Source organism: Hyla sarda, chromosome 4, assembly GCF_029499605.1.
Source record: "Hyla sarda isolate aHylSar1 chromosome 4, aHylSar1.hap1, whole genome shotgun sequence".
In the NCBI taxonomy this organism is placed as follows: Eukaryota; Metazoa; Chordata; class Amphibia; order Anura; family Hylidae; genus Hyla; species Hyla sarda.
The window spans coordinates 68,443,929-68,462,980 of record NC_079192.1 but is presented as its reverse complement, the minus strand read 5'-3'; the positions used below and the strand labels follow the sequence as shown (position 1 = coordinate 68,462,980).

Below are 19,052 nucleotides of genomic sequence, written 5' to 3'. Positions count from 1 at the left end.
TGCAGTTTTTCCAAAATTTACCATTTTTTTACAAAGGGTAATGGGAGAAAATGCCCCCCAAAATTTGTAACCCCATCTCTTCTGAGTATGGAAATACCCCATTTTAGGATGTAAAATGCTCTGCGGGCGAACTACAATGCTCAGAAGAGGAGTCACATTTGGCTTTTGGAAAGCAAATTTTGCTGAAATGGTTTTTGGGAGGCATGTCGCATTTAGGAAGCCCCTATGGTGCCAGAACAGCAAAAACAAAACAAAAAAAAAAAAAAACACATGGCCTACTATTTTGGAAACTACACCCCACAAGGAACGTGAGCCTTAACACCCCACAGGTGTTTGACGACTTTTTGTTAAAATCAGATGTGTAAATGAAAAAAAAAAAATTTCACTAAAAATGCATTTTCCCCCCAAATTTTACATTCTTACAGGGGGTAATAGGAGAAAATGCCCCCCAAAATTTGTAACCCCTTTTCTTCTGAGTATGGAAATACCCCATGTGTGGACATCAAGTGCTCTGCTGACGCACTACAAGAACTACTTGGAATGGAAGTCAGCGTTTACAAAGCCCCCCATAATGCGAGAACATGTGACCCCATTTTGGAAACTACACCCCTCACAGAATATAATAAGGGGTGCAGTGAGTATTTACATCCCACTGGCGTTTGACAGATCTTTGGAACAGTGGGCTGTGCAAATGGAAAATTACATTTTTCATTTTCATGGACCACTGTTCCAAAAATCTGTCAGACACCTTAGGGGCGTAAATGCTCACTGTACCCCTTATGACATTCCGTGAGGGGTGTAGTTTCTAAAATGGGGTCACATGGGGGGGGGGTCCATTCTTCTGGCACTATTGGGGCTTTGTAAACACACGTGGCCTTCAATTCCGGACAAATTTTCTCTTCAAAAGCCCAATGGTGCTCCTTCTCTCCTGAGCATTGTAGTGCACCCGCAGAGCACTTTACATCCACATATGGGGTATGTTCTTAGAAGTAATGGGGTTACACATTTTGGGGGGGCTTTTTTTTCTATTTTCCCTTGTGAAAATGAAAAATTTTGAGTAACACCAGCATTTTAGTGCAAAAAATGTTTTCTTCATTTTCCCGTCCAACTTTAACGGAAATTCGTCAAACATCTGTGGCGTGTTAAGGCTCACTATACCCCTTGTTACATTCTGTGAGGGGTGTAGTTTCCGAAATGGGGTCACATGTGGGTATTTATTTTTTTGCGTTAATGTCAGAACCGGTGTAAAATCAGCCACCCCTGTGCAAATCACCAATTTAGGCCTCAACTGTACATAGTGTGCTCTCACTCCTGAGCCTTGTTGTGCGCCTGCAGAGCATTTTACCCCCACATATGGGGTATTTCTGTACTCAGGAGACATTGCGTTACAAATTTTGGGGGTCTTATTTTCCTTTTACCTCTTGTGAAAATAAAAACTATGGGGCAACACCAGCATGTTAATGTAATTATTTTATTTTTTTTTTTACACTAACAGGCTGGTGTAGACCCCAACTTTTCCATTTCATAAGGGGTAAAAGGAGAAAAAGCCCCCCAAAATTTGTAGTGCAATTTCTCCCGAGTACAGAAATGCCCCATATGTGGCCCTAAACTGTTTCCTTGAAATACGACAAGGCTCCGAAGTGAGAGAGCGCCATGCACATTTGAGGACTAAATTAGGGATTGCATAGGGGTGGACATAAGGGTATTCTACGCAAGTGATTCCCAAACAGGGTGCCTCCAGCTGTTGATAAACTCCCAGCATGCCTGGACAGTCAGTGGCTGTCCGGAAATGCTGGAAGTTGTTGTTTTGCAACAGCTGGAGGCTCCATTTTGGAAACACTGCCATACTTGAGTAATTCCTCTTGAATTCTCCGCTCCAAATTAATGCACATCTCCTCTGCCCATTGACTTTAATGTTTTTTCCTCTGTCCTGTTCACACTGAGGAAATTCTGCTAACGGAATTCCGACGCTGAATTGCACGCAAATTCTATTACCATTGATTTTTTTTTTTTACCATTGACTTCTATTAATTTCTGCTAGCGGATTCCGCTTGAAGAATGAACATGCTCATTCTTCAAGCGGAATCCGCTAGCAGAAATTAATAGAAGTCAATGGTAAAAAAGAAAATCAATGGTTATAGAATTCTCGCGCAATTTCGTGCGCAATTTTTGTGGAATTTGCACGGAAATGGCTGTAAAAACCCTTCACTTCTTTCTCCCCCATTGCCGTGCGCAATTCCGCGCAAATTGCGCACTAATTGTGCGCGAATTTCTCACAAAAATAAAATTATTTTTTCTGCCCATAAATTTTTCAACGTGAATTACTCTTGATTTACTCCGTGTGAACGCACCCTTAGTGTAGTGTAGTGTTTTTAGGATACATTCACACTGGTGGCGGTTTACGGTGAGTTTTCCACTAGGAGTTTGCGCTGCTGTGGAAAATTTGCTGCAGCTCAAACTTGAAGCAGGAAACCCTCTGTAAACCCGCCCGTGTGAATGTACCCTGTACATTCACATGGGGGGGGGGCAAACCTCCAGCTGTTTCAAAACTACAACTCCCAGCATGTACTGACAGATCATGCATGCTTGGAGTTGTACTTTTGCAACAGCTGGAGGCACACTGGTTGGAAAACCTTCAAATAGGTTCTGTTACCTAACTCAGTATTTTCCAACCAGTGTGCCTCCAGCTGTTTCAAAACTACAACTCCCAGCATGTACTGATCGCCGAAGGGCATGCTGGGAGAGGTAGTTATGCAACAACTGGAGGTACGCAATTACAACTCCCAGCATGCCGAGACAGCTGTTTGGGCATGCTGGGATTTGCAGTTTTGCAACATCGGGAGGGTAACAGTTTAGAGACCACTACACAGTGATCTCCAAACTGTGACCCTCCAGATGTTGCAAAACTACAAATCCCAGCATGCCCAGACAGTAAACTGATGTGTGGGCATGCTGGGAGTTGTAGTTTTGCAAGTTTTAGAGGGCCACAGTTTAGAGATCACTGCACAGTGATCTCCAAACTGTAGCCTTCCAGCTGTTGCAAAACTACAAATCCCAGCATGCCCAAACAGCTGTCTGGGCATGCTGGGAGTTGTAGTTTTGCAACATCTGGAGTGCTACAGTTTAGAGACCACTATATAATGGTCTCAAGCTGTAGATCTCCAGATGTTGCTAGGCAACTCACCGACTTCCATAGGATCCAGGGAGCCGCATCACCGTCCTCTTCTGCTGCGATTCCCGCCGCTGATCGTCGCCTCCGCCGCTGCCGATGAATAAGTGGATCTTCGGTGACGATCCCCTTCGGTTTCCCCATTCTGCCCCACCTATTGTGGGGCAGTGATTGGCCGGGATGACTGCTGAAATCATTCGGCAGGCATCCCGTGCCAATGCCCAGGGGGGTCCTGAGACCGCATTGTGGTGCGGTCTCAGGACCCCCCTTGGCATTGGCACGGGATGCCTGCCGAATGATTTCAGCAGTCACCCCGGCCAATCACCGCCCGGCGAGCAGCAGTGATTGGAAAAGCAGAAGGTGTACAGGTACGCCCTCTGTCCTTAAGTATCGGGACGCAAGGGATGTTGCTAGGCAACTCACCGATTTTTAAATAGAAGTAATTTACAAATCTGTTAAACTTTCTGGAACCAGTTGATTTAAAAAATAAAAGTTTTTCCACCAGAGTACCCCTTTAACCTGTTAGGGACGGAGGGTCCCTAACAGGTTAAAGGGGTACTCCGGTGGAAAACCTTTTATTTTTTAAATCAACTGGTTCCAGAAAGTTAAACAGATTTTTAAATTACTTCTATTTAAAAATCTGAATCCTTTCCGTACTTAACGAAAACCCTAATTTGACACATGATTTTGAACACCACGCAATCTTAGCAAATCTTGGCTTGAGACAGGTTGATAAATGTGGACCATGTTATTAATAGTACACGCTGAAAAGCCATGGGGGGAGATTTATCAAAACCTGTGCATAGGAAAAGTTGCCCAAAGCAACCAATCAGATCCCTTCTTTCATTTTTAACAAGGCCTCTGCAAAATGAAAGACGCAAACTGATTGGTTGTTATGGGCAACTGGGCATTTTTTCCTCTGAACAGGTTTTGATAAATCTCCCCCATAGTACTAAATAAGGCAAATCCCCAGTGCTGTCCTGTCACACTCCAAACACCCTACACGTGACAGAACAATATCTCCAGGTCAGAGCAGCATACAATACCCAAATATTATAGGCATTCCACCCCTATATACCAGTACCTGCCCGACTCCCACCTCACTGCGTCCTCTAGTGGCCCATCTTCGCAGCTGCACAAGAAAGACATAAGGCTCGTAGCCGTGGGGCGGGACTGATAAGCGTGACCAATCACTGAGCAGGAAGTCCTGGGGATGACCAATTAGAAGGCTGAGTGAGAAGGAACAGGAAGTAGCTGCGGCTGGAGAAAGATGAGAAGAGAAGAGCTGGCAGTGAGAGGATCAGTTTATGTGTGTACTAAACCTATGTGTGATCTGTGTGTATGTGTGTCCTGATATTACACTGTGTGATCTGTATATATGTCCTGGTGACTGTATATTACACTGTGTGTATATGTCCTGATATTACACTGTGTGATCTGTATACATGTCCTGGTGACTGTATATTACACTGTGTGTATATGTCCTGATATTACACTGTGTGATCTGTATATATGTCCTGGTGACTGTATATTACACTGTGTGTATATGTCCTGATATTACACTGTGTGATCTGTATACATGTCCTGATGACTGTATATTACACTGTGTGTGTATGTCCTGATGACTGTATATTACACTGTGTATATATGTCCTGATGACTGTATATTACACTGTGTATATATGTCCTGATGACTGTATATTACACTGTGTATATATGTCCTGATGACTGTATATTACACTGTGTATATATGTCCTGATGACTGTATATTACACTGTGTGTATGTCCTGATGACTGTATATTACACTGTGTGTATGTCCTGATGACTGTATATTACACTGTGTGTATGTCCTGATGACTGTATATTACACTGTGTGTATGTCCTGATGACTGTATATTACACTGTGTATATATGTCCTGATGACTGTATATTACACTGTGTGTATGTCCTGATGACTGTATATTACACTGTGTGTATATGTCCTGATGACTGTATATTACACTGTGTGTATGTCCTGATGACTGTATATTACACTGTGTGTATGTCCTGATGACTGTATATTACACTGTGTATATATGTCCTGATGACTGTATATTACACTGTGTATATATGTCCTGATGACTGTATATTACACTGTGTGTATGTCCTGATGACTGTATATTACACTGTGTATATATGTCCTGATGACTGTATATTACACTGTGTATATATGTCCTGATGACTGTATATTACACTGTGTATATATGTCCTGATGACTGTATATTACACTGTGTATATATGTCCTGATGACTGTATATTACACTGTGTATATATGTCCTGATGACTGTATATTACACTGTGTATATATGTCCTGATGACTGTATATTACACTGTGTATATGTCCTGATGACTGTATATTACACTGTGTATATATGTCCTGATGACTGTATATTACACTGTGTATATATGTCCTGATGACTGTATATTACACTGTGTGTATGTCCTGATGACTGTATATTACACTGTGTATATATGTCCTGATGACTGTATATTACACTGTGTATATATGTCCTGATGACTGTATATTACACTGTGTGTATGTCCTGATGACTGTATATTACACTGTGTGTATGTCCTGATGACTGTATATTACACTGTGTGTATGTCCTGATGACTGTATATTACACTGTGTGTATGTCCTGATGACTGTATATTACACTGTGTATATATGTCCTGATGACTGTATATTACACTGTGTATATATGTCCTGATGACTGTATATTACACTGTGTATATATGTCCTGATGACTGTATATTACACTGTGTGTATGTCCTGATGACTGTATATTACACTGTGTATGTATGTCCTGATGACTGTATATTACACTGTGTGTATGTCCTGATGACTGTATATTACACTGTGTGTATGTCCTGATGACTGTATATTACACTGTGTATATATGTCCTGATGACTGTATATTACACTGTGTATATATGTCCTGATGACTGTATATTACACTGTGTGTATGTCCTGATGACTGTATATTACACTGTGTATGTATGTCCTGATGACTGTATATTACACTGTGTGTATGTCCTGATGACTGTATATTACACTGTGTGTATGTCCTGATGACTGTATATTACACTGTGTATATATGTCCTGATGACTGTATATTACACTGTGTATATATGTCCTGATGACTGTATATTACACTGTGTGTATGTCCTGATGACTGTATATTACACTGTGTATGTATGTCCTGATGACTGTATATTACACTGTGTGTATGTCCTGATGACTGTATATTACACTGTGTGTATGTCCTGATGACTGTATATTACACTGTGTGTATGTCCTGATGACTGTATATTACACTGTGTATATATGTCCTGATGACTGTATATTACACTGTGTATATATGTCCTGATGACTGTATATTACACTGTGTATATATGTCCTGATGACTGTATATTACACTGTGTGTATGTCCTGATGACTGTATATTACACTGTGTGTATGTCCTGATGACTGTATATTACACTGTGTGTATGTCCTGATGACTGTATATTACACTGTGTGTATGTCCTGATGACTGTATATTACACTGTGTGTATGTCCTGATGACTGTATATTACACTGTGTGTATATGTCCTGATGACTGTATATTACACTGTGTGTATATGTCCTGATGACTGTATATTACACTGTGTGTATATGTCCTGATGACTGTATATTACACTGTGTGTATATGTCCTGATGACTGTATATTACACTGTGTGTATATGTCCTGATGACTGTATATTACACTGTGTGTATATGTCCTGATGACTGTATATTACACTGTGTATATATGTCCTGATGACTGTATATTACACTGTGTATATATGTCCTGATGACTGTATATTACACTGTGTATATATGTCCTGATGACTGTATATTACACTGTGTATATATGTCCTGATGACTGTATATTACACTGTGTATATATGTCCTGATGACTGTATATTACACTGTGTATATATGTCCTGATGACTGTATATTACACTGTGTATATATGTCCTGATGACTGTATATTACACTGTGTATATATGTCCTGATGACTGTATATTACACTGTGTATATATGTCCTGATGACTGTATATTACACTGTGTATATATGTCCTGATGACTGTATATTACACTGTGTATATATGTCCTGATGACTGTATATTACACTGTGTATATATGTCCTGATGACTGTATATTACACTGTGTATATATGTCCTGATGACTGTATATTACACTGTGTATATATGTCCTGATGACTGTATATTACACTGTGTATATATGTCCTGATGACTGTATATTACACTGTGTATATATGTCCTGATGACTGTATATTACACTGTGTATATATGTCCTGATGACTGTATATTACACTGTGTATATATGTCCTGATGACTGTATATTACACTGTGTATATATGTCCTGATGACTGTATATTACACTGTGTATATATGTCCTGATGACTGTATATTACACTGTGTATATATGTCCTGATGACTGTATATTACACTGTGTATATATGTCCTGATGACTGTATATTACACTGTGTATATATGTCCTGATGACTGTATATTACACTGTGTATATATGTCCTGATGACTGTATATTACACTGTGTATATATGTCCTGATGACTGTATATTACACTGTGTATATATGTCCTGATGACTGTATATTACACTGTGTATATATGTCCTGATGACTGTATATTACACTGTGTATATATGTCCTGATGACTGTATATTACACTGTGTATATATGTCCTGATGACTGTATATTACACTGTGTATGTATGTCCTGATGACTGTATATTACACTGTGTATGTATGTCCTGATGACTGTATATTACACTGTGTATGTATGTCCTGATGACTGTATATTACACTGTGTATATATGTCCTGATGACTGTATATTACACTGTGTGTGTATGTCCTGATGACTGTATATTACACTGTGTGTGTATGTCCTGATGACTGTATATTACACTGTGTGTGTATGTCCTGATGACTGTATATTACACTGTGTGTATGTCCTGATGACTGTATATTACACTGTGTGTATATGTCCTGATGACTGTATATTACACTGTGTGTATATGTCCTGATGACTGTATATTACACTGTGTGTATGTCCTGATGACTGTATATTACACTGTGTGTATGTCCTGATGACTGTATATTACACTGTGTGTATGTCCTGATGACTGTATATTACACTGTGTGTATGTCCTGATGACTGTATATTACACTGTGTGTATGTCCTGATGACTGTATATTACACTGTGTGTATGTCCTGATGACTGTATATTACACTGTGTGTATGTCCTGATGACTGTATATTACACTGTGTGTATGTCCTGATGACTGTATATTACACTGTGTATATATGTCCTGATGACTGTATATTACACTGTGTATATATGTCCTGATGACTGTATATTACACTGTGTATATATGTCCTGATGACTGTATATTACACTGTGTATATATGTCCTGATGACTGTATATTACACTGTGTGTATGTCCTGATGACTGTATATTACACTGTGTGTGTATGTCCTGATGACTGTATATTACACTGTGTGTGTATGTCCTGATGACTGTATATTACACTGTGTGTATATGTCCTGATGACTGTATATTACACTGTGTGTATATGTCCTGATGACTGTATATTACACTGTGTGTATATGTCCTGATGACTGTATATTACACTGTGTGTATATGTCCTGATGACTGTATATTACACTGTGTGTATATGTCCTGATGACTGTATATTACACTGTGTGTATATGTCCTGATGACTGTATATTACACTGTGTGTATATGTCCTGATGACTGTATATTACACTGTGTATATATGTCCTGATGACTGTATATTACACTGTGTATATATGTCCTGATGACTGTATATTACACTGTGTATATATGTCCTGATGACTGTATATTACACTGTGTATATATGTCCTGATGACTGTATATTACACTGTGTATATATGTCCTGATGACTGTATATTACACTGTGTATATATGTCCTGATGACTGTATATTACACTGTGTATATATGTCCTGATGACTGTATATTACACTGTGTATATATGTCCTGATGACTGTATATTACACTGTGTATATATGTCCTGATGACTGTATATTACACTGTGTATATATGTCCTGATGACTGTATATTACACTGTGTATATATGTCCTGATGACTGTATATTACACTGTGTATATATGTCCTGATGACTGTATATTACACTGTGTATATATGTCCTGATGACTGTATATTACACTGTGTATATATGTCCTGATGACTGTATATTACACTGTGTATATATGTCCTGATGACTGTATATTACACTGTGTATATATGTCCTGATGACTGTATATTACACTGTGTATATATGTCCTGATGACTGTATATTACACTGTGTATATATGTCCTGATGACTGTATATTACACTGTGTATATATGTCCTGATGACTGTATATTACACTGTGTATATATGTCCTGATGACTGTATATTACACTGTGTATATATGTCCTGATGACTGTATATTACACTGTGTATATATGTCCTGATGACTGTATATTACACTGTGTATATATGTCCTGATGACTGTATATTACACTGTGTATATATGTCCTGATGACTGTATATTACACTGTGTATATATGTCCTGATGACTGTATATTACACTGTGTATATATGTCCTGATGACTGTATATTACACTGTGTATATATGTCCTGATGACTGTATATTACACTGTGTATATATGTCCTGATGACTGTATATTACACTGTGTATATATGTCCTGATGACTGTATATTACACTGTGTATATATGTCCTGATGACTGTATATTACACTGTGTATATATGTCCTGATGACTGTATATTACACTGTGTATATATGTCCTGATGACTGTATATTACACTGTGTATATATGTCCTGATGACTGTATATTACACTGTGTATATATGTCCTGATGACTGTATATTACACTGTGTATATATGTCCTGATGACGGTATATTACACTGTGTATATATGTCCTGATGACTGTATATTACACTGTGTGTATGTCCTGATGACTGTATATTACACTGTGTATATATGTCCTGATGACTGTATATTACACTGTGTATATGTCCTGATGACTGTATATTACACTGTGTGTATGTCCTGATGACTGTATATTACACTGTGTGTATGTCCTGATGAATGTATAGCAAAACACAAAGGACACACTTCATAGTAATGACAGGAATTCACCGACACTGATCAAAACCACCAAGTAAATTAAAGGAGTAACTTTATTGGACCATCATGCAACACGTTTCACTGTACAATGACTGCTTTATCAGGCGTCTGATGAAGCTGCCATTACGCTGTGAAACGTGTTGCATGATGGTCCAATAAAGTTACTCCTTTAATTTACTTGGTGGTTTTGATCAGTGTCGGTGAATTCCTGTCATTACTATGAAGTGTGTCCTTTGTGTTTGCTGTATCATCCGGATCAGGAAGGTTGCAGATCCCATCCTTGTTTTACCTTCCACACCTTTTGCCATTGTTGTTGGGTTGCATCGGGGTAACGTTATTCCTTTTATTGCATTACAGAGCGCTGCTACGGTATTTTTCTGTTGACTGTATGTTATACTATGTATGTTCTGCTTACTGTATGTTGTTATGTGTGATATGTGTGTGTCTGTCATCCCAGCGCCTGTAGTGTATAAGCCAGTGTTTCCCATCTGGTGTGCCTGCAGCTGTTGCAAAACTACAACTCCCGGCATGCCCGGACAGCCTTTGGCTGTCCGGGCATGCCAGGAGTTGTAGTTTTGCAACAGCTGGAGGCACACTGGTTTGAAAACACTGGTATAAGCAGTCCTTGTGTATAGAGGACATCAATGGTGCGTGTAGAAATGTGTACATACCTGTACTTTGACATGTATGTGTTATACAGGGTTGTGTTATTAAGGATTGAGACTATGCTGCCTTCTGATTGGCTGTAAGGATTTGGTATTTAAAGGGGTTCTCCGGTGCTTAGAAATCTTATCCCCTATCCAAAGGATAGGGGATAAGATGCCTGATCGTGGGTGTCCCGCCGCTGGGGACCCCCGTGATCTTGCAAGCGGCACCCCGTTTGTAATCAGTCCCCGGAGCGAACACGCCCCCGTGTGATGTCACGCTCCGCCCCTGAATGCAAGCCTACGGGAGGGGGGGGTGATAGCTGTCATGCCCCCTCCCGTAGGCTTGCATTGAGGGGCGGAGTGTGACATCACACGGGGGCGGGACGTCACACGCCGTCGGCCCTGTGGTCGCCGGTAATCAGACCCGGAGCAAACACGCTTCGGGGACTGATTACAAACGGGGTGCCGCGTGCAAGATCACGGGGGTCCCCAGCGGCGGGACTCCCGCGATCAGGCATATCCTTTGGTTGGGGATAAGATGTCTAAGCACTGGAGTACCCCTTTAAGCTTTGCATAATGCTCATCTTACATTGCAACTATAGGGCAATAGTATGTTGTGTGGTTCTTAACTACTAGGGATCGACCGATTATCGGTATGGCCGATATTATCGGCCAATAATCACGATTTGGGGCATTATCGGTATCTGCAATTACCTTGCCGATAAGCCGATAATGCACCGCCCCCGACCCGCCGCACCGCGACCGCCCCCCCCCCCCCTCCCGACCCACCGCACCACATTGCACCCCCCACAGCACCGCCCCCATTGCCTCCCCCATCCCCGGTTTTATAATTACCTGTTCCCGGAGCCCACGCTACTTCTTGCTCCTGCTGCGTCCTGCGTTACGCTGTGCGCAATGACGAGTGACGTGACGTGCGCGACGTGATGTCACCGTCAGTGCGCACAGTGACAGTTCAGGAGGACGCCACCGGAGCCAGATGTGGAGTGGACCCCGGGAACAGGTAATTATAAAACCGGGGATGTGGGGAGGCAATGGGGCCGGTGGGGTGCGGTCGCGGTGCGGTGGCGGTGATAGGTCTCAGGACCCTCCGGACAGGCAGGGGGAGAGAAGCAGGTGGTGGCGGAGGCCTATGGCACCGCAAAAGCCACTGCAGTGCATTGATTTAAAGCGCCCGCTTTAAATCAGTGATCTGCAGCGGTGTCACGGGGGGATAAATAGCCGATAACTTATACCGATATTCCGGTATAAGCTATCGGCCCTAACCTCCACCGATTATCTGTATCAGACCTAAAAAAACGATATTGGTCGATCCCTATTAACTACGCAGCGCAATACCATCCTAAAGAACACAACGTGTTAAGTGTCACTACACCTACAATCAGAGTTCTCCAGTACAGGAAAACTTATCCCCTATCCTAAGGATAGAGGATAAGTTTCAGATCGCCCGGGGGCCGACCGCTAGGAACCCCGTCTCTCTGGCCAGATAACGTGTGAAACACCCCCTCAATACAACTCTATGGGAGAGCCGGTGCGCTGCCTTCGGCAATCTTCAGCTTTGCCATAGTGCTTTATTGAGGGGGCGTGTCGGCCGCCGATTTGTGCAGTGGTGGACACATGCTATCTGGCCAGAGAGCCGGGGTTCCCAGCGGTCAGACCCCCACGATCTGAAACTTATCCCCTATCCTCCATAGGATAGGGGATACGTTTTCCTGTACTGGACTACTCCTTTAACATTGGCGATTACTAAGGTTGTTGGGGCATGGAAGTCTAAGGTAGTTGCCTTCCCGATTTGCCTCCCCTGCCGCGTCTATACAAGTACAGTGTTGCCTTGGGCCTTATTAACACAATGTGAAAAAATGCCAAAGAAAACATGGCTGTTTTTTATGGTGTGAGCGAACATGGCCTTCGTTTAGTTACTAGAGAGGAGTGAGATTATGCCAGATAACTTTACCTTATTTCCGATTACAGATCAATAGATTTGTTTATATTAAAGGGGTACTCCGGTGGAAAACATTTATTGATTTATTTATTTTTAAATCAACTTGTGCCAGAAAGTTAAACAGATTTGTAAATTACTTCCATCAAAAAATCTTTACCCTTCCAGTACTTTTTAGCGGCTGTATACTACAGAGGAAATTATTTTCTTTTTTGTCTTGTCCACAGTGCTCTCTGATGACACCTCTGTCTGTTTCAGGAACTATCCAGAGCAGCATAGGTTTGCTATAGGGATTTTCTCCTGCTCTGGACAGTTCCTCATACGGGCATCAGGTGTCCGCAGAGAGCATTGTGGACAACACAAAAAAGAAATTCAAAAAGAAAAGAATTTCCTCTGTAGTATACAGCCGCTAAAAAGTACTGGAAGGATAAAGCTTTTTTGATGGAAGTAATTTACAAATCTGTTTAACTTTCTAGTTGATTTAAAAAAAAAAAAAAATTCCACCGGAGTACCCCCTTAACGACGCAAGACGTATATTTGCGTCCTGCGCCGGCTCCCGCGATATGAAGCGGGGTCGCGCCGCGATCCCGCATCATACCACGTCGGTCCCGGCGCTCATCAACGGCCGGGACCTGCGGCTAATACCACACATCGCTGATCGCGGCGATCAAAGCTGACTGCCGCTTCCAAAGTGAAAGTGAAACTATCCCGGCTAGTCAGTCGGGCTGTTCGGGACCGCCGCGGTGAAATTGCGGCTTCCCTAAGGACACCGGGAGGGCCCTTACCTGCCTCCTCGGTGTCCGATCGACAAATGACTGCTCCGTGCCTGAGATCCAGGCAGGAGCAGTCAAACGCCGATAACACTGATCACAGGCGTGTTAATACACGCCAGTGATCAGCATAGGAGATCAGTGTGTGCAGTGTTATAGGTCCCTATGGGACCTATAACACTGCAAAAAAAAAAAAGTTAAAAAAAAAGTGTTAATAAAGGTCATTTAACCCCTTCCCTAATAAAAGTTTGAATCACCCCCCTTTTCCCTTAAAAAAAATTAAACCGTGTAAATAAAAAAATATAAACATATAAATAAATATATAATTAATTAAACCGCACGGTCAATGGCGTACGCGCAAAAAAAATTCCAAAGTCCAAAAAAGCTTCTTTTTGGTAACTTTTTATACCATTAAAAAATGAATAAAAAGTTATCAAAAAGTCGGATCAAAACAAAAATCATACCGATAAAAACTTCAGATCACGGCGCAATAAATGAGTCCTTATACCGCCCTGTACGTGGAAAAATAAAAAAGTTATAGGGGTCAGAAGATGACATTTTTAAACGTATACATTTTCCTGCATGTAGTTATGATTTTTTCCAGAAGTGCGACAAAATCAAACCTATATTAGTAGGGTATCATTTTAACCGTATGGACCTACAGAATAATGATAAGGTGTCATTTGTACCGAAATATGCACTGCATAGAAACGGAAGCCCCCAAAATTTACAAAATGGTGTTTTTTCTTGGATTTTGTCGCACAATTATTATTTTTTTCAGTTTCGCCGTGAATTTTTGGGTAAAATGACTAATGTCACTGCAAAGTAGAATTGGTGACGCAAAAAAAAAAGCCATAATATGGATTTTTAGGTGGAAAATTTTAAGGGTTATGATTTTTAAAAGGTAAGAAGGAAAAAACGAGAGTGCAAAAACTGAAAAACCCTGAGTCCTTAAGGGGTTAAACCCCTTTAGGACACAGCCTATTTTGGTCTAAAGGACACAAACTATTTCATTTTTGCATTTTCGTTTTTTTCCTCTTTGCTTTCTAAGAGCCATAACGCTTTTATTTTTCCCATCCACAGACCCATATAATTGCTTGTTTTTTTTGCGCGACCTATTGTACTTTGTAAATACATCACTCATTTTACCATAAAACATAAGGCAAATCAAAAAAAAAATATTTTTGTTGGGAAATTGAAACTGCAATTTTGCAACTTTTTGGACGGTTTCAGTTTTATGCTGTACACTTCACACTAGGGATCAACCGATATCGTTTTTTTAGGGCCGATACCGATAATCGGTGCAGGTTAGGGCCGATAGCCGATAACTTATACCGGAATATCGGTATAAGTTATCGGCTATTTAACCCCCTGCGACACCGCTGCAGATCATTGATTTTAAAGCGGGCGCTTTAAATCAATGATCTGCAGTGGCTTTTGCGGGGCTATAGGCCGCCGTCGCCACCACCCGCTTCTCTCCCCTACCTGTCAGGGTGGTCCGGGCCATCCATCCATCGTTCATGTAGTGTCCGGGGGCGTTCCGGGTGGAGGGTGCACCGGTCCGGGCTGTCCTTCTTCTCCGGCGGTCATCTTCTCCACTCCGGGCAGGCTCCGGCCTAGTACGCTGCATAGACGCCGCTGCGCAGTGACGCCTGTGCGCAGCGACGCACCTGACGTCACGGCGTAGCGGCGTCTATCCAGCGTCCTAGGCCGGAGCCTGCCCGGAGTGGAGGAGAAGACCGTGGGAGAAGAAGGACAGCCCGAACCGGTTCACTCTTCACCCAGAACGCCCCCGGACACTACAGGAAGGAAGGATGGATGGCCCGGACCACCCCCATTACGGGTAAGTTAAATTTTTTTTTATTGACTTGGAGGGTGGGGGAGGGGCCCGACCGGTATAGCGGTATGGGCAAAAATCCATACCGGTATACCGCCTAGCATCACGGTGGGGGGTGCGACGCGGTGTGGTGGGTCCGGGGTGTGGTGCGGCAGGTCGAGGGGGTGGCGGTCGCGGTGCGGTGGGGGGGCGCGGGGCATTATCGGCTTATCGGCAAGATAATTGCCAATACTGATAATGCCCAAAATCGTGATTATCGGCCATACCGATAATCGGTCGATCCCTACTTCACACCCACAGAATTTTATTTATACTGTGGATCAATATGATTGAAATGATCCGTATGTTCACAGGTTTTTGTATTATTGTACTGCTTTTTAAAATACTCTCCAGACTCTTTATCTTTTTTCATTTTGTTGTGATTATTTTTAAGATTTTTTTTTTTAAGTTACCCCCATCATTCTGCACTCAATGCCTCATAATGGCAAAGTTAAAAAAGAATGGTAGAAATCTTTGCTAATTTATTGAAAAGGAAAAACTAATATTGACATAAGTATTCAGACCCTTTACTCAGGAGTTAGGTGAAGCCACTTTGAGATCAGTCTCCAGTCTTCTTGGGGATGATGCCACAAAGTTTACACACCTTAATTTGGGTATTTTCTGCCATTCTTCTCTGCAGATCCTCTCAAGATGTCAGGTTGGATGGGGACCGTCATCCATTTTCAGGTCTCTCCTGAGATGATGTCTCTAGCTGGGCCACTCGGGGACATTCACAGAGTTGTCCCTCAGTCATTCCTTTGTGGACTTGGCTGTGGGCTTAGGGTCATTGTTGTCTTGGCTTGTTGGAAGGTGAACCTTCTTCTGAGGTCCAGAGCACTTTGGATCAGGTTTTCATCAAGAATATCTTTTCTCCATGAAGCTTTTCTTCAACCATGACCAGTCTCCCTGTCCCAACAGCATGATGCTTCTTTGTAGTGATGGTATTGGGCTGGTGATGAGGTTTCCTCCAGACATGTAACTAAGGCTAGGTTCACACATCTGTTGGTTCCTGTCCCAATATTCAACCGTTCAAGTAAAATAACGGAACATGAAAAAAACGGGTTACCAACTGGTGCAAACGGGTCTAGTAAGCCATTTTTTTTAACAGTTGAAAACTCCTATATTATATCCGTTTGCACCCGTTTTAATCTGTTAATCCTTGAATCCGTTAATTCCTGTTTCATGCCACCTCTTCTGAGCATGTTCAGAAGAAAATAGAGGTGAAAAACAGATTAAAATTAATGGGGACAAACGGGTACATTAAAGGGTGACCCGTTTCCCATAGACTTCAATGTTAAATTTAAAAGACCCGTTTTTCACCCGTTATTTTTCACGGGCAAAAAAATTGTGCATGGAACGTCTTTTGGCCGTCAAAAATAATGGGTTACAAAGATCAATGGGATCCGTTTACAGCCCTTTATAACCCGTTTGCAAAATTAGCAAAAGGGTTGCATAACGGGCATTTTTTGATGGGAGCAGGCGGCTGTGTGAACGAGCCCTTAGAATGAAGGCCAAAAAGTAAAATTTGCTTCATCAGACTTGTTTCTCACAATCTGAGAGTCCTTAAAGGGGTATTCCAGGCCAAAACTTTTTTTTATATATATCAACTGGCTCTGGAAAGTTAAACTGATTTGTAAATTACTTCGATTAAAAAATCTTAATCCTTCCAATAGTTATTAGCTTCTGAAGTTGAGCTGCTGTTTTCTGTCTAACTGCTCTCTGATGACTCACGTCCCGGGAGCTGTGCAGTTACTATGGGGATATTCTCCCATCATGCACAGCTACCGGGACGTGACATCATCATTGAGCAGTTAGACAGAAAACTTCAGAAGCTAATAACTATTGGAAGGATTAAGATTTTTTAATGGAAGTAATTTAAAAATCTGCTTAACTTTCCGGAGCCCGTTGATATATAAAAAAAGTTTTTGCCTGGAATACCCCTTTAACATTCTTTTATTTTATTTTTCCCCCATCCGTCACCCCAACAGCACCCATGAGATTAACTCCTCCTCCTCCTGATTGGGACAGGAGAGATTAAATTCCCCACCCCTTCCTCTCCACACCAGTGTTTTTTTCCTGTCAGGGAAGGAGTTGAGAGGTGCGGGGGACTAGTCTCCTGCACAGAAAAAGAGAGGTCCTTACCGGGGCCTTGTAGACTCGGGATGCTGATGTAGCACACCCCCTGTTATGCTCTGCAGGTCCACTCCAGGAGTACGGAGGATGCGGAACGGGATCGCTGCACAGAGTCCTGTGCGGGCATTACATGAAGCTTCTGGCGGTGTTCTTGCGGTGGTCCCAGCTTCCTCTGATGCGGCCTGGCTTCACTGCCACGCGCAAGCGTTTCCAGGTTATAATCTTCTACGGCGAGGAGATTACAGCGTTCTCCTTCCGGTCGGAACGCTGGTGTCTGACGTCATTTCCGGCCGGTTTTGGGCAATGAATTTGAATCTGGAGACCGACCTTTTCCTATAAAGAGCCCCTCTCCCAGATGGAAGCTGCTCTGCCTGATTTCAGCGTTGGATTTTCACAGGCTGCAACTTGAGTTCACCAGCAAAGATTCCAGATCCTCCAGTGGTCCCAGGATCCATGAGTACTAGGGGGCCTATGGGTTCACCCTGCCTATCTTCATTTGATTGGTGTTTTATGCTTCTCTTCCTTGTATTTTCAGGGAGACAAGGTTTCTGTGGACTCTTATGTTAGACCGAAACAAAAATTTAAACCTAAAAAATTTATAATATGCTACTATGAGTTTCCTGAATCTGCCTCTAAACCTTTGTGTAAAACACGTATTGCATCGGTGGTTAAGGATGATTCTCCCACCATTATGCAAGAAATTAAAACCCTGATCCATTCTGATATACACTCAGCTTTTAGCTTCATTTAGCCCACCTGCTACCCCTGTGGCATCTTTCGGATTCTGAAGAAAGTGTGTCTCCAAAATTGGAAAAAAGATCAGATGGATATAAAGGCAGAGAGTTTGTTAAAAAAAGAAAAGACTTGGGAGGCAGCTTCATCTTTAAGACACAGTATAGCCTCTAATTGTGTGGCCAGAACTCTAGGAGTCTGGTTAGATCAACTGGAATTCCATCTTCAGTCTGACACCCCTAAAGACCAGATTTTGGAATCCTTTCCTCTTCTTAAAATGGCTTCTAATATTTTGTCTGATGCCTCTGCTGATTCTGTTAAACTTGCCTCTCGTACTGCTGTTTTGTCCAATACCAATAGGCATGTACTGTGGCTAAGATCTTAGTCGGGAGACATGACATCTAAAAGTAAACTCTGCTCCCTTTCTTTCCTTGGTAAATTTTTATTTAGTCCAGATCTGGATTCTACAGGGTGGGCC

The 19,052-nt window shown here is 41.9% G+C and overlaps 1 protein-coding gene across 1 annotated transcript in view; it reads left to right on the top strand.

Moving 5' to 3' along the window:
* The first annotated feature begins 4,342 nt into the window (after positions 1-4,342).
* LOC130368081 (WW domain-binding protein 1-like) overlaps positions 4,343-19,052 on the top strand; it is a 29,177-nt gene continuing 14,467 nt past the window's right edge. The window contains exon 1 of the mRNA XM_056571347.1: positions 4,343-4,478. Coding sequence (XP_056427322.1) covers positions 4,440-4,478 — 39 coding nt within the window. The 5' untranslated portion in view covers positions 4,343-4,439. The remainder of the gene's footprint in view (positions 4,479-19,052) is intronic.